The sequence below is a fragment of the Pristis pectinata genome, chromosome 5 (genome assembly GCF_009764475.1).
Source record: "Pristis pectinata isolate sPriPec2 chromosome 5, sPriPec2.1.pri, whole genome shotgun sequence".
Taxonomy (NCBI): domain Eukaryota; kingdom Metazoa; phylum Chordata; class Chondrichthyes; order Rhinopristiformes; family Pristidae; genus Pristis; species Pristis pectinata.
This window is the reverse complement of record NC_067409.1, coordinates 91675593-91689922: the sequence shown is the minus strand read 5'-3', so window position 1 is coordinate 91689922 and position 14330 is coordinate 91675593. Positions and strand designations below refer to the sequence as shown.

General features: G+C 37.7%; 1 protein-coding gene across 1 annotated transcript in view; it reads left to right on the top strand.

Annotated features, from left to right (window-relative positions):
* The window catches only part of gmds (GDP-mannose 4,6-dehydratase), a 490748-nt gene that overhangs the window by 371370 nt on the left and 105048 nt on the right, over positions 1 to 14330 (top strand). Inside the window, exon 8 of the mRNA XM_052016962.1 lies at positions 4657 to 4775. Within this exon, the coding sequence (XP_051872922.1) occupies positions 4657 to 4775 (119 nt within the window). The remainder of the gene's footprint in view (positions 1 to 4656; positions 4776 to 14330) is intronic.

Here is a 14330-nt window from a genome sequence, read left to right as displayed (position 1 = left end):
TGACGTTTGTCAAGGGGGAGAATATGAAGGTGCATCTATAAGCTGTCTCATTTTGACAGGTGACAAATTAAAAAAAACAAAAGGCTTTGAAAATTCTAAGTTCTTATAGTCTTCTCTTCTTGCTGATATGTATTCACGTAATCCAATATGATTTGAGTTGCTGTGTTTCAGTTAAAAAGAAAATTACAGAAAAAAGCAGTCCTCAAACCTGATTCCAGCTCATTAAAAAAAATTCCGTGAAATAATCAAAGGTACTTTTTAACAGAAATGAATTTAGCAAATATTTTCCTAATCCATCAACATTGATTGTCTAAATATAAAAGTAATAATGTGAATTTTTACACACAGAGGGTTTAGGAATTAGCCAGAGGTATCTTGAACCACTGATCTTGCCTTGTTTCAGGTACACCCTAGTCTAGGATTGGAAGGGTTGGAACCAGTAAGTAGTAGGATTGGGGCAAAGGTTGGAAGGGGGGAAGAAGCAAGATTCAGCAGCCAAATATTGGTAGGGTTAGGTAGCATTGGCTCGGTTCGTGTCAGAAGATCGGAGGGAGGGTGGGGGGCGGGGGGGAGCGTGTAGAGTGTGTGGAATGGCATTTGGTCAGCTCACGTTGGCAAGTGTAGAGGTAGTGGTGGAGTTTTGGAGTTCTAAATTAATGTGTGTAGTGTCAGATCAGGCAAAAATCATGAACCTGAGCGATGGAAGTATTGGGAAAATGTGGGGTATCAAAGGAAGAACTTGATATTTTTTTCCAAAACTATTCTTTATTGATAGGGAATCTTTTTTATTTCAAGATAAACTTTATTCATAAAAACATATGAAAGAAATACAAATAAATTGTGCATGGCTTTCTTTACATTCATAATGTCATTCAGTTGATACGTTCATAGTGTTATCATTTCTATTCGTTTGTAGTGTGAGTGTGTTCTATATACAGAGCACCATTGCCACTCATGTGGCCCCCTCTGGGCAATACAAAACTTGTAGCGTCTTTCACACAGAACCCAGCCCCCCCCCCCCCCCCCTCAGTGTCGCATGGCAGAAGGGCCTTACAGTGCAGTCCTTTCCCATAAAACATAGGAAGACCTGGGCAACTGAATTACTTCAAGAGGACCAACCTGAATTGGGCTCTCAGCACTAGACTGAGACCTCTCGGGCTGGTCCCATTTTAAGTTACACAGAAGGCAGTAAAACATTCTTCCATGTAAAATACAGATGTGACATCCAGATGCTCATTACACTCCACTGTACTCAGTTGGGTTCCTCCATGCATTAGCACATCTGCAGCATGGGGGTGCTGGGAGGTGAATCACAAACTTCACTGTCCATAAGGTGAATCCCTGATTTTTCAATCGCATTTTATTTTTCATGGAAATGAAATCACACTGCTCAAACCATTTCCTAGGAAACTGTTTGTTATTTAATGCACACATTGCAGGATGTTAACACAGCTGTTTGAAGTATTAGCAAGAACAACAATGGGGATAAATATCAATATAAAGCATTTAATCGACAGTCTGGATTTTGTGCAGGGTCTTCCGACTCAGGCACAATAACACCACCACTGAACCACAGCTCACACTCAATGAGCATTTCACTAGGTTGCTTGCCAAGTCTAATATCATGTCTCACATAAGGGATAGGCAAGCAAGTGAATGCTGGGTGGCTGCAGTGCCCAAGGAACCATATCCCAATGCGAGTTTAAAAAAGAGTCAGTAATCATACGGGCAAAACTGTAAAAGAAAATAATGTGTAAACAAGACTGATTGAACTTTATAATTGTTCCAAAGAAATATGTTCTCCAAATTTTTAATTAGAAGTTTCTATATTTAATGTCTGAATTTAAAATTATTTGTTTATATTTGTAACATATACATTCTGTATGGTGTCAAATCCACAAACTTCTGCAGAGGTGCATTAAGGATTCTGATTTTGCTTCTGCTGCAGCTTAGAATGTGACCTCATCAAACCCTTGACCTTGCAATTTCTAGCTATTTCCTTTTGTAGTTCCCATCATATAGGACTTAAGGCAGTAAATGGTGCTAGTGGTAGGGAGGGATCCCCACAGCTCTCAGTTTATTTATCATTACTGAATGGTTTACTGGTTTTAACAGGAGGGACACTTTGTTTAAACTTCTACAGAGGATAATTAATGGTTATTGACTGGTAAATGAAGAACAGGTGACAGCCCAAATCAGAAGAAAAACGATCTTGTGTTGTAGCGTGATAATGGCTTAGTAATTGCTGCAAAGCTGAAGCCTATTGCATCCCATCATAATGCCAGATCATGCCCAGAACACAAAGGCCTCTGTGTGAAAGGTATTCAACCCTCCACATCCTTACACATCTGCTCTGTTGATTTGGTCCATTTATTCTCTGATGGGCTGCACTACCGAGGCAAAAGTTCACTTTCCCCCCTTTCCTGCTCATTCTCAGTGTCACATGACATTTGGCATTTCTATTTCAAGTGCACCATTGTCTGTTCACAGACCTTGTACTTGTGATATATTCTAGATGTATTTTATGGCTTAGTACTATTTGCAGGTTTTAAATTTTTAGGCCTAGAACCTTTTGGAAAGTTCAGCTCTAAGGAAAGAGACAACTTATGTAAACTAAATATAATCTTTAATTCTTTTTTTTAAAGCAGCTGATTGAATTGGGAGGCTATTTAGGCCAACAAACCTGAACTGGATCTTTGGAGCAGCTTTGAATTTGTCCTGCTTTCCTGTATGTTACCTGTAGCCTTGCACATTTCTCCTTTACAAGTGTGTTGAAAATACAATTTGTTTTTGAAAGTTGCTACAGTATTTTCATCTACCATTCTTTCAGGCAGTGCGTTCTGAATCACAACAATTCACTGCAAGTTGTGATGTGTTGGGATTTTGGGTACTTTTATGTGGTGGTAGATTTTGTGATCAGATGTCTCATTCTCACAGAGGACAGTGACAGTACATTTGGCAATGGTGAAGGTGAATTATTGGTTTAAAAACTTCCTCTCAAACTTTGACCCTAGTTCTGTATGTTTCTATTATACAGAATTACATGCAAGTATCATTTGGCTACAAATTGATGGACATCTCTAAATGTGTATTTGTCAGATACTTTGCAATGGGACATTTTATTTATATTCACATAGTTTAAAAAGTCATTGGCACACGAAGCCCAAAGTATTGTACTCTAATGATTAGGCCTTGCAGACTCAAGGCATTTAACTCTGCCCAGTGTTACTGGGAAGGAAATTTTTGCTCATCCTGTATTGGATGTGCTAAATATTGAACACGCCAATTTAGAGACAGTGAGAGGGAAGAGAGTGGGAGTGAGGTGGTGTGGAATTTGGTACCATGTTTATTGATGATGTTTCCGACATATAGATAAGAACAGGAGGGGATTTGAGAGCAGTGATAAAGCGTTGACCATGTTTACTTCAGAAAATCGTTATATGTTCATGCATGATACTAATACAAGTATAACAATAAGTGCAAATTGCCACCCACAGTTTCATCATGCTTATGCTCAACTGACCCAATGCACAGAGGTGTATTATTGATCTGAAGGTTTCTAGGTTCCAACAAAATGGCCTCAGTAGTAGCAGGGCCCCCAACAGCACACCAGGGAAGCCCAGCCCTTTAAAGTACCCACAATTGCTTTGAAAAATGGTCAGTTGAATAAAAATATCTGAGGTTCACGTCCAACTTTTCATTGAATAGCATGCAATCATCAAGGGAGAAGAACATTTAAGAAAAATGAACACTAACTTCTTCTGTAAGCAGATATTTTCTTCCGGTAATCTTGACCATGTAAATGTCCAAGTTTCATTTTGTCTTTTTAATTTTTATGCAGCTATTTATCCCAGATCACTTTCACAGAAAATGAAGAGAAAGGGGAGATTTTGTTTTCAATAAAAAGCAGTAGTAGTTTTGGCCAGAATTAGAAAACTCAAATATAGCTTTTATACAGAAATCAACAAAGAATGCAAAATATGCAATTCTTGGCATCTGACTATTGGTTGCTCATTTCTCTCTTGGGGTAAGGTCTACTTGTAGACCATTAAGAAGAATAGTTATACTTTATCCTTTTTTTCCAGAGAGTGTATTTTCAATTGTGAGGTAAGGATGCAAGTTTTAAGCCCTAGTTGTCTACTTTGCAGATGATATAACTCAGATTGCTATGTTGTTCACTGGAAGACAAGTTATGAAAAGGGTTTTGCACACCTGTGATCTGGCTATGTATCAGCTTTGAAAAGTCCTCTCAGTTTCTGTTTCTGTTTCCCCAAGTTCAGTCAAGTCATAGTGCACAAAATACCTGCCCTAAAATGTCAGATTAATGCTCTAAGATTAATGCCAACAAAATGAAAATGAGAATTGTATAAACCTGTCAGAGCTGGCAAGTTAGAAGCAATGTGTATGTAAGTTGCCAAAACACAAAGATTCTCTGATGATCTCTGACATATTGTGCATCTCTGTGTACGTGCATCACTGACACTTGTGAAAATAGAGACCATTTTACAATAATCACAATGTATATGTCTTCAGGCCTTTTTGCAAGTGGAACAGTGATCTTGAGTAATAACATGTTGGTTTAACTGAAATCATAAAGTAATTCTGTGCTTAGGACACTACCTATGATTCACCCCAATCTTTATTTTCATTTATCAGGCAATGTGGTTGATGATACAACAGGACGAACCAGAGGATTATATTATAGCTACTGGTGAAGTGCACAGTGTTCGAGAATTTGTGGAAAAAGCCTTCAAACACATTGGCAAGACTATTGTGTGAGTATCAAACTGGGCCACAGACAGACAAGTTGATTCATTGATATTTTAATAATTTGGTCTTTTTCTAATCTCACCAAGTTGTAAGGAATAGATCTAAAGTAAATAGGAGGTTTTTTTTTAAAGAAATAAATAGTTTATTGTCATTTGTTGTTGAGTTGCCAAAGATCTATAAATACTGCAGTCTGGCATGCAAAGGGGAAAATTGTGTTCAAAGATTTCTACTTAATGTTAAATTACCCAGAAACAGAATCAATGAGATTTTGGAACATTCACTTGTTTAAATGATGTACCATCACATTACAGAGCATCCCAATGACAGTTGTTCAATTAATTCGGACACTTTTATAATTATTTGCTCCTTAGTTGATGTTTGATCCATTGAATTCTCAACAGGAATATGATGCGGTTCTTGTATATCAATATGTAGCCATTTGATTTGATGCAGGCAGTTTTAACATGGCATTTTGTCATTACTATATATTCTTTTACTTTGTCTGTTTGCCTGCTCCAAGTATTTGCTTTTTTATTGCAAATTTTTCACATTGTAGTATCAACAGATCAAGAATAAGAATCAGAGCTAGTGGTTATATATTACACAAATGCACACAAACTCTTCCTTATGTTTATTTGGTTCAAGAAGTACAGTCTTCAGATCCAAAGGATAACCATTTCAGCATTCTATGCAATCTAAAGTGTCATTTTTATCGGTGCATGTCATCTATATAAGCTGTAAAAGAAATCTACCTTGTTATATACAAGGCAGTTGAGTATAGTTAATTAAACTGAAAGATGTGATCAATAAATCAAGTCCTTAATTTGAATTCTCTGCACTCAGATTGCCCAGACAGTGTGTACTGTGGCTCTTTATTACTGTTTATTCACTTCAGAGAAAATAGTTTGAGTAAAAAAAAGCAGCAGATTTATATGAGTTTTCCAAGTGTTGATTGGTAGGATTAGGAAGTGATTGGCAAAATAAAAGCATTTTATTGTGTACAGGAATGTCTTGTGGAGCTTTAAACATAGATTACTGTTTTCCCTTCATATATTTCCACCTGTGTATGATGATTTCTTCATATACCATGGCACTCCCTGGATTCCTCTGGGTGTCAACTAAAAAATGTAAACCTTGGCAGTACAGTTAATTAGGACATCTTAATTGCTAATGTTTGATTCCATTTAAGTATTAATAAATGATATTTCTACCCATGTACCTAACAATGTACAATTGCATATGTCAATGGCTTATAAAAGAAAGTAGTGCATCATTATAACTAAGTTTTAGTGTGTCAAATGTCACTGACCAGAGCCAGCTACCAGAAATTGCCGCCTCTATTTTCCCCGTGCTCATGCTCACTTGATCTAGATGTATAGAGATGTGTCTTACTGGTCTGAAGGTTCCTATATTCCAGCTACATGGCCTCAGCAGCAGCAGCAGGGCTTCCAACAGTAAAGGAAGCCTGCCTTTAAAATGCCTCTGATATCTTGTACAGTGAGCAAAGCTCTGTCTTCCAGTGTTGTCAGCAGTCAAAACTGTGAGTCATTTCATAATTTTTAAGAGTCTCTAAGATTCAGAGATATTTCAAAACCACAAAATATATAGTATATAACTAAAGAGCTTGTTACAGAAGTAACCAAAGACAGATGAAAATGTAAAGTAATTAAAACATTAAATTAAACAAATCTAATTTTAAAAAAAAACTTACTTTCCCCTTTGTTTTTTAACTGTAGTGTTGCCATCACCAGGGATATAAATGGGTGCTTAGATCCTGCTGTAAGTTTTTACTGATGCAGGATCTGAGAAGTGATTCCCCAGGTTAAATGTTAGCGAATCTTAGCAAGACAAAGCTCTGCCACTGCACCCCATATGGAGTCCAGCAGCAAAGTGAACCACCAGATTCAGCATTCTAAAACTAGGTGTTCATTGGGACTTGCATTTTTAACAGTCCATTGCAGAAGTCCTGGAATAGTTCTATTTAAATAGGTAAATGCTGGTGGTTCCATTCAAAAACATACAGGAAGACCTGTGTCACTGTCCATACTTAGAAAGCTTTGCTTAATGGATAGATTGCCATTTTAGCTGCTTTAACTCAGATACCTGGTTTAGTTTCTGTCAGGTGGTTTTTGTATACTGTTTCATCACTTATACTATTCAACAATTGGCTTTACAACCCTAAAGTCACAATTGTCACCCTATGTTTTCATTTGTCTTTGATTCTGCCACGGAGAAGACCTATTTTGGCAGGGTAAGTGGTGTGAGGTAGTATAAAGGCTGTTTTAATGTGATTCTGAAACATGTATGTAGTGGCTTTTAAGTTCCTTTCAGAATGTCATAGACATCTTTAAGCCAATGAACCTTCTCAAGTCGCCATTGTTGTAAGGCAGGGTACAATGTCAAATTGCACCCCAGATATGATAATTATCATATAATCAGTTGCACTGATGTTGGTTATGGTAATGGCCAGGACACTGGAAATAACTCCCCTGCTCTTCTTCAAAATCGTGCCATAAGATATTTTAAGTCCACCTGAAAGGACACATACTTAATGTCTAATCTGAAATATGGGTCTGACAGTCCTGTTCTCTCTCTAACCAGAATCCACCTAGGTTATTGTGCTCAAGTCCCTGGTGTGATTGTAAACTCACTCACTGACTCAGACATGAGAGCACAAGCAACTGAGAGGTAGCTGACATATTCAAACTAAAACTGCATCTGTATAATATTCATTTCATTGATGAACTACACTCTTAATTGTTATGACACAGTGCATTTCTTGGTTTGTTTCTATAAACGGTAACACGTATTTCAATGCAGCAATTATAAAATTCTGACAATGATTTGATGACCTGACATTTACCAACCCATTTTCAACTATTAATTATCTAAAACTGTTGTGATTTTTCATGATAGATCAAAAGAACACATTGCCAAGTGCACTCCCCTTGACACAATGGGTGTGTGTGAGAACTACTTCATGCCTGAGGTGAAATAACTTGCTTATATACTCACACACATGTCTGTTCTCAGTGGAACAGCAAGTACTTTGTGCCATCACTTTGACTAATGGCCAGAATTGCTCTGCTGGCTTCATGCACAGAGTACATCAATTCTGTACATAAAAGCTATTTCATATTTAAATAATTATACTGGCTTATTTGTGAACTGATGATGTTAATGAACACACACATTTTCTATGCTTGTTTTTGTGTCAGAAGAAATCAATATTGTTCGTATGATGAACGCTGTTCAGCACATAATATATTTACCGATTTTTTTTCTACGTAACTGTGGTTTAATCAAACCTGCAACAGAGGAAGACAGGTCTGCACAACATGTTTCTTTGATGAGCTCATGGCACATGCAATCACACAGTTGAACTCCTAATGCCCCCAAATCACTGTTGATGTTAAAATTCAGTAGATTAGCCTAAGGACAGAATAGTATTGTTTCTACTCATTTCATATTTGCTTTTCTCTTAACCTGCGACCCACTGTGGTTCATGACAGCAGCCAGTTATATTTTACCAGCAGTAATGGATGATTGCATGTGGTTTTTTTACCTACAGTTCTGTGCCTACCCAATTTTTTTTTAATCTTTCTTTGGTTGGCACAGTGCCAAGGGATGGTAGCGTTCACATCTTGATTTCCCAACTTAACAACTCCAAGGTCTTTTTCATTGAAATTGTCTTCGAGAGTGGATTTGCCTGATGGGGTGCATACTTTTAATTATATTAAATGTTGGAGAAAAGGATATACACATTTCTTCCGTGATATTATAAAAACGGATTATCCAGCTCTACTTCAGATGAATTTGCTGGTTGTGTAATTTAACCCTGAATGTGATTTGGTAAATATTTAGGGATGTCAATCAATCACAATTAATGGCTGGATCATGTTGGTAGCTTGCCGGTATCTCCGTATAGAACTGCACGCTGGGTGCACTGCGCAGTCAACATGTTCTGATCTTCCATGTTTACATACTCTTAGAAGCATAAAACAGATTAGACTTTAGATGTCAGCTCTTCTGATCTCTTGTTCCATCTTGGACTAACCACTGAGTCCAGAGGTAACTTATTGAGTGGAAGGACCCCTCAGAATGCCAGCCATGGTTGGCACGTCAACTGTGAACCCCATTCATTTGAATAGGATTTCCCATCGTCATTGAAATGGTATAATTAGCTCAGTTTTAGTTCATTTTTCTTTATTTTTCAGTACATTTATAGTTTTAACTACAGATTTTAAAATTAATATTTTTCAACATGATTTTTATTGTTTATTATGTCTATTTTCAAATGTTTCTGATTATCAGTGAGACAGACATTTTACAGCACATTGCCCGCATGGCTGGATGGTGAGCAGGTTTGTAGGGTCAGGTGTCTGGCCCAATTCCTTATGAGGGCCACACACAACTTCACATGTTGCTTCAGATGGCAGCACCCCACCCTATCTCCCTCTGCACAGACTGCTGCCAGACTCCCAAATCCCTATGCCAAACTCCCGTTAATGGACCCTGGATCTCCACTGCCAGTTCCGTATCTCCTAGATCCCTGATCTCAGCTGCTAGGCTCCTGAATCCTGCTGCCAGAACCCCAGCTTCTGCCGTTAACACTCCCTGCCCCACCCTCCCGTCCCCAAATTCGTCTACCTCAGCAACCTGTTTGGTGGTAGGGTGGAGGAAGAGAGAGGTGGGGTAGAGAGAGGGGGGGGGGGATCAGCAGTAAGGGAGAGAGAGGGAGAAGGAATGGGGAGGGAGAGACATGGAGAGATCAGTGGGGAAGGGAAAAGAAGAATAGGGAGCATGATCTGTCCTTTGCCATTTAACACTGCGATTAAAATTGAAATTTAACTCATGATTTTTGTTTATTCATTTAACACCCAACATCTTTATATTAAAATATTAAGAATTTCAGGGAAGAAAGAAACAGCTTTTAACTTGGACAAGCTGCATGTTAAAACTAATCTGTTCTTGGCTTGTGAGACTGTTATACAGCCATAAATCTCTAGTTTTTATTGAGTTGTTTACATTCAATTTAAGTTAGCTAACGTGTCTAGAAGGCTTTTATGGAATTGAGGTCGTTATAAGGAGATATTTAGTGAGCCAGGAGATAAGGGCAGGGATGGTAGTGTAGTGGTTAGTGTAACACTATTACAGTGCCAGTGACCCGGGTTCAATTCTGGCCACTGCCTCAAAGGAGTTTGTATGTTCTCCCCATGTCTGCATGGGTTTCCTCTGGGTGCTCCGGTTTTCTCCTCCATTCCAAAGATGTACAAGTTAGGAAGTTGTGGGCATGCTATATTGCCACCGGAAGCGTGGCGACACTTGCGGGCTGCCCCCAGAACACTCTTCGTAAAAGATGCTTTTCACTGTGTGTTTCGATGTACATGTGACTAATAGAGATATCTTATCTTATCTTATAAAATGTTCATGAGTGAGATTTTATCTTCTGAGATACATTGGCACTAATTACAAAATATAAAGGTTGAACAGCAATATGTTACCAGCAATGGTAAAATAATTTCTTTGGTTGCTCTGAACAGTAAAATCAAAAATGCATTTGTAACAATATCCTCTAGTATTTCAAGTAACATTGCAGACTTTTCCAGATCACATTTACAAAATATTGAACACATGTAACCTTTACAAAGATATTTATAAAACACATAGCAACCAAACCAATCCAAATTCAATACATTTTCCACCTTTAGTTGTACAACAATAGAAATTGGTCCTTGGTCTTGTGGACATGGAGAAGTATCCATGCATTGTATCTCATTTGTAAAATTCAGCTCCGTTGACTTCAATGGAGCCAAATTTGGAAACAGAACCCAATGCACATCTGCCAACATTGTACATCTAGTGCATGAGATCAAAGTCTATTTTGCTCTCAATATTTATAAATAGTAATCTAAATAAATAAATTGTATAAGTCCTAACTTGTAACCTATTTAGAATTTCACTGAGAGACATAGTGTTAACCCCACTTAACTCTGTTTAGAGAATATTCCCAATCACAACCCTACTCACTACCAACAATTCTGAAATCTTTATCCATGGTTTTATCATCCCAATTTTTAATTATCTGAATGCTTTTATTGTTATTTTCCCAAGATCCAATCTCGAAGTCAGCCGGAACTCTCAGCCATATCCTTTGCATCACATTGTTCTTTAAGGTAGAGATATATTAGCTTCAGTCAGGTAGGTATATTGCAAGAGGGAGAAGGCTAGGAAGTTAAGGACAGACCTCCCCAGATGACCAAAATGATGGAAAATAAAGTAAAGCATAAAGAAAGCCATATGCCAGATGACAAGTTGTTAACACGTGAGAACTAACCTCAGCACTGAGGAAGTGAAAAAGGAAATAAGAGAGGCCATGAGAAGGTATGAGAAGAACTCTTGAAAACTAAAGAGAATCCAAAAATATTCCATAGGCTCATGAATGTGAAAAGAGATACAAGGCAAGTGGGTCTGAAGAATAAAGAGGCAAAAGGCATTGCTACGTTACCAAATGAATATTTTACACCAGTATCTACAAAGTTTCAGCAAAAGAAGATGCATTTGAGATTCTGGAGGGGCTCAACATTGATAAGAATGGGTTACTAGAAAGACTAGCTGCATGTAAAGTGGATAAATCATTTGGCCAATGTGGTATACATCCTGGTTTGTTGAGAGAAGTAAGAGAGGAAACAACAGAAGTCCTGCCTATAATCATCAAGTCAACAATAGGTTCAGGAGTGGCTCCTGAGGACAAGAAAACTGCAAATGTTACACCTTGTTCAAAAAATAGTGGAAGGAATAAACCCAGTAACAGTCAGTTTAACCTCAGTGGTGGGGGAAATGTCTTGAAGCAATAATTAGGGACAGAATTATCAGTCACTCGGATTGATTAAAGAAAGCCAACATGAACTTGTAAAAGGCAAATCATGTCAAAGTAACAACAGAATTTTTTTTCTGAAGTAATAGATAAATCAATTGGCTGATCGGAAAATAAATAGTTGTTGTGGTTTATGTGGACTTCCAAAAGATGTTTGATGAGGTGACACATTTAGGCTTGTCATCAAGATGGAAGCCTAGGCAATATCTATAGCAGCACAGAGAGAAAATATAGATCAAAGCAAAACTACAGATGCTGCAAATTTGAGATAAAAACAAAAAATGCAGAAAACTCTCAACAAGTCAGGCAGCATCTGTGGAAAGAGAAGCAGAGGTAATGTTTCAGGTACATGCCCCTTTGAACTGAAAAAGAGAAAAGAAAAGTTATTTCAATTGCTGATAAGGTGGGGAGGCACAGGTAAAAAAAAAGAAGGGCAGGACAGTGGTGCAGCTAGTAGAGCCGCTACCTTGCAGCGGCAGAGGCCTGGGTTCAGTCCTGACCTCAGGTGATATCCACATGGAGTTTGCACATTCTCCCTGTGACTGCATGGGTTTCCTTTGGGTGCTCCAGTTGCCTCCCACATCCCAATGACGTGTGTGTTAGTAGATTAATTGCCCATTGTAAATTGTCCCTAGTATGTAGGTGAATAGTGGAATCTGTCAGGAATAATGATAATACCCTTTATTTTTCATTGGCTCTCCTCGTTCTTCCTGCCAAAATGCAACATCTTACATTTCTCCACATTAATCCAATTGATGTATTCATCTGCCATGAGTCTGTCCACTCTGTTTAAATCCTGCTGAGAACTATCACTACCCTTTTTTGCAATTCACAATCCTGCTATGTTTTGTGTCATCCACAAATTTAGAAATTGTGGCTCGCACTCCCAAATCTAGGTCATTATTGTCAGTCAAAAGAAGTAATGGCCCCAACATCAATCCCTGAACAGCTGCACTAATCCCTACCTTCAGTCTGCAAAAATAACCATTCACCAAGACTCTCTGTTATCCGTTACTTAGCCAACTTCATATCAATGCTGTCAGTGTCCCTTTTATGTCTTTGAACCTCTCCTCCCAATTGCGGACCCTAATCCAGCACCATCCACTCATGCGCCCACACTCCTGGTCACTTATTTGAGTAGTGCAACTGACAACACGCCCACAGATTTCACTGCCCCTCCCCCACCTCCCTCTCAGCCATTTAGCTGTTCACTGTCACTTCCCAAAAGTTAAGGCCTGGTCAGATCTAAGACTTTTGACCCCCTCTCCTCCTACTTTCACCTGTTGTCTGAAATTTCATACCTAGAGTGCCATAACAGATCTTGACTGGACATGCAGAGAACATGATGATCTCGGTCTAATTTAAAAACGACAGAAGGTGTAGAAACAATAATTCTGATTAATCTGCAAACAATGCAAAAAGCCCTCTGTTTAATATACTTAGTATGTTAAATATATTAAAGATAACATTTAGCAGAAAATATTCAAATTCATCTCGCCCATGGTGATGTTTTCCATCGAGGAGTTTGAAACATCATTTCATAGCCTGAGCAATCACCATCAGATTGACATACTCATTCAGGTCATATTGGACAACTCTCAGTGCTGTTTTGAGGAGACCCAAAATTCTTTAATTTGTTTAAGACATAATAGAGTGTGAACACCTCATCTCTGTTCTAAGATTGCTTATTTCAGAAAAATAATATATTCTGTGCTTAACAACTTATACTCTGATATTTTGACATTTTGCTTTTGTTTTATTTTCACTTGAACTTAATGATGTATTCTAAATGATGTAGAGGAGAGCACTAAATATTAAATAAATTTTGTCTATATAGATTTCCATAAGAAATCTACAAAGCTGCTGTATAAGAAATTAGCAAAACCAGGAACATGTAAAATTGGAGATAAACTTTATAATTGGTGTTACTCGTATATCTTCACCTGTCCCTCAGCTTTCCACTACTAAATCAATGACTTGGAAGAAGGTGTAGAGGGTTATACAATCCATTTTAAAGATGAGACTATTCTAAATATAGCTGAAAGTAGGAAGTTACAAAAGGTTCTGGACAGATTAACTAAGTGGTTGAAAATAATAGATGGAATTTATTATGAGGAATTAAGTGGTCAACAACTTGGATCAAAAGTAAAAACAAATCGGAACTTTCTCATAAATACTGGGAGTTGTGAGGAAGCAGCAAAGGTGCACCTATCTCAGTACATAAGATAAGTGTATCTTGTACACAGATCACTAAAAACTCATGTGTTTATACAAAAAGTAACCTAAAAGTCCAATGGAATGTTGTCCTTTCTTCAGAGGTAATAGAATCCAAAGCATAGGGAGTTATGTCTCAATTGCATAGAATCTTGATCAGATCTTATTTTGAGTTCACTTTTGTTCACTGTGCCCTATCCCCCTTCAAGATCTGATACATTGGCTCGAAAACAGCTACAGTACAAAATCATTAAAATGATACCTATGTCAAAAAAACACAAAATTATAGGGTCAGGTTGTATTATTTTAGCATGTTTTCCAATGAGTTTCGGAGGTTGTTAGAATTATCTAATTATGGTAGTTATATTGTTTACAGAATTCAGCAGGACTGATTCAGGCACACTATTCATTCTGGTTGGAATTACAGTAAAGACATGCAACTTTACAATAAGGACAACACATTTATGAA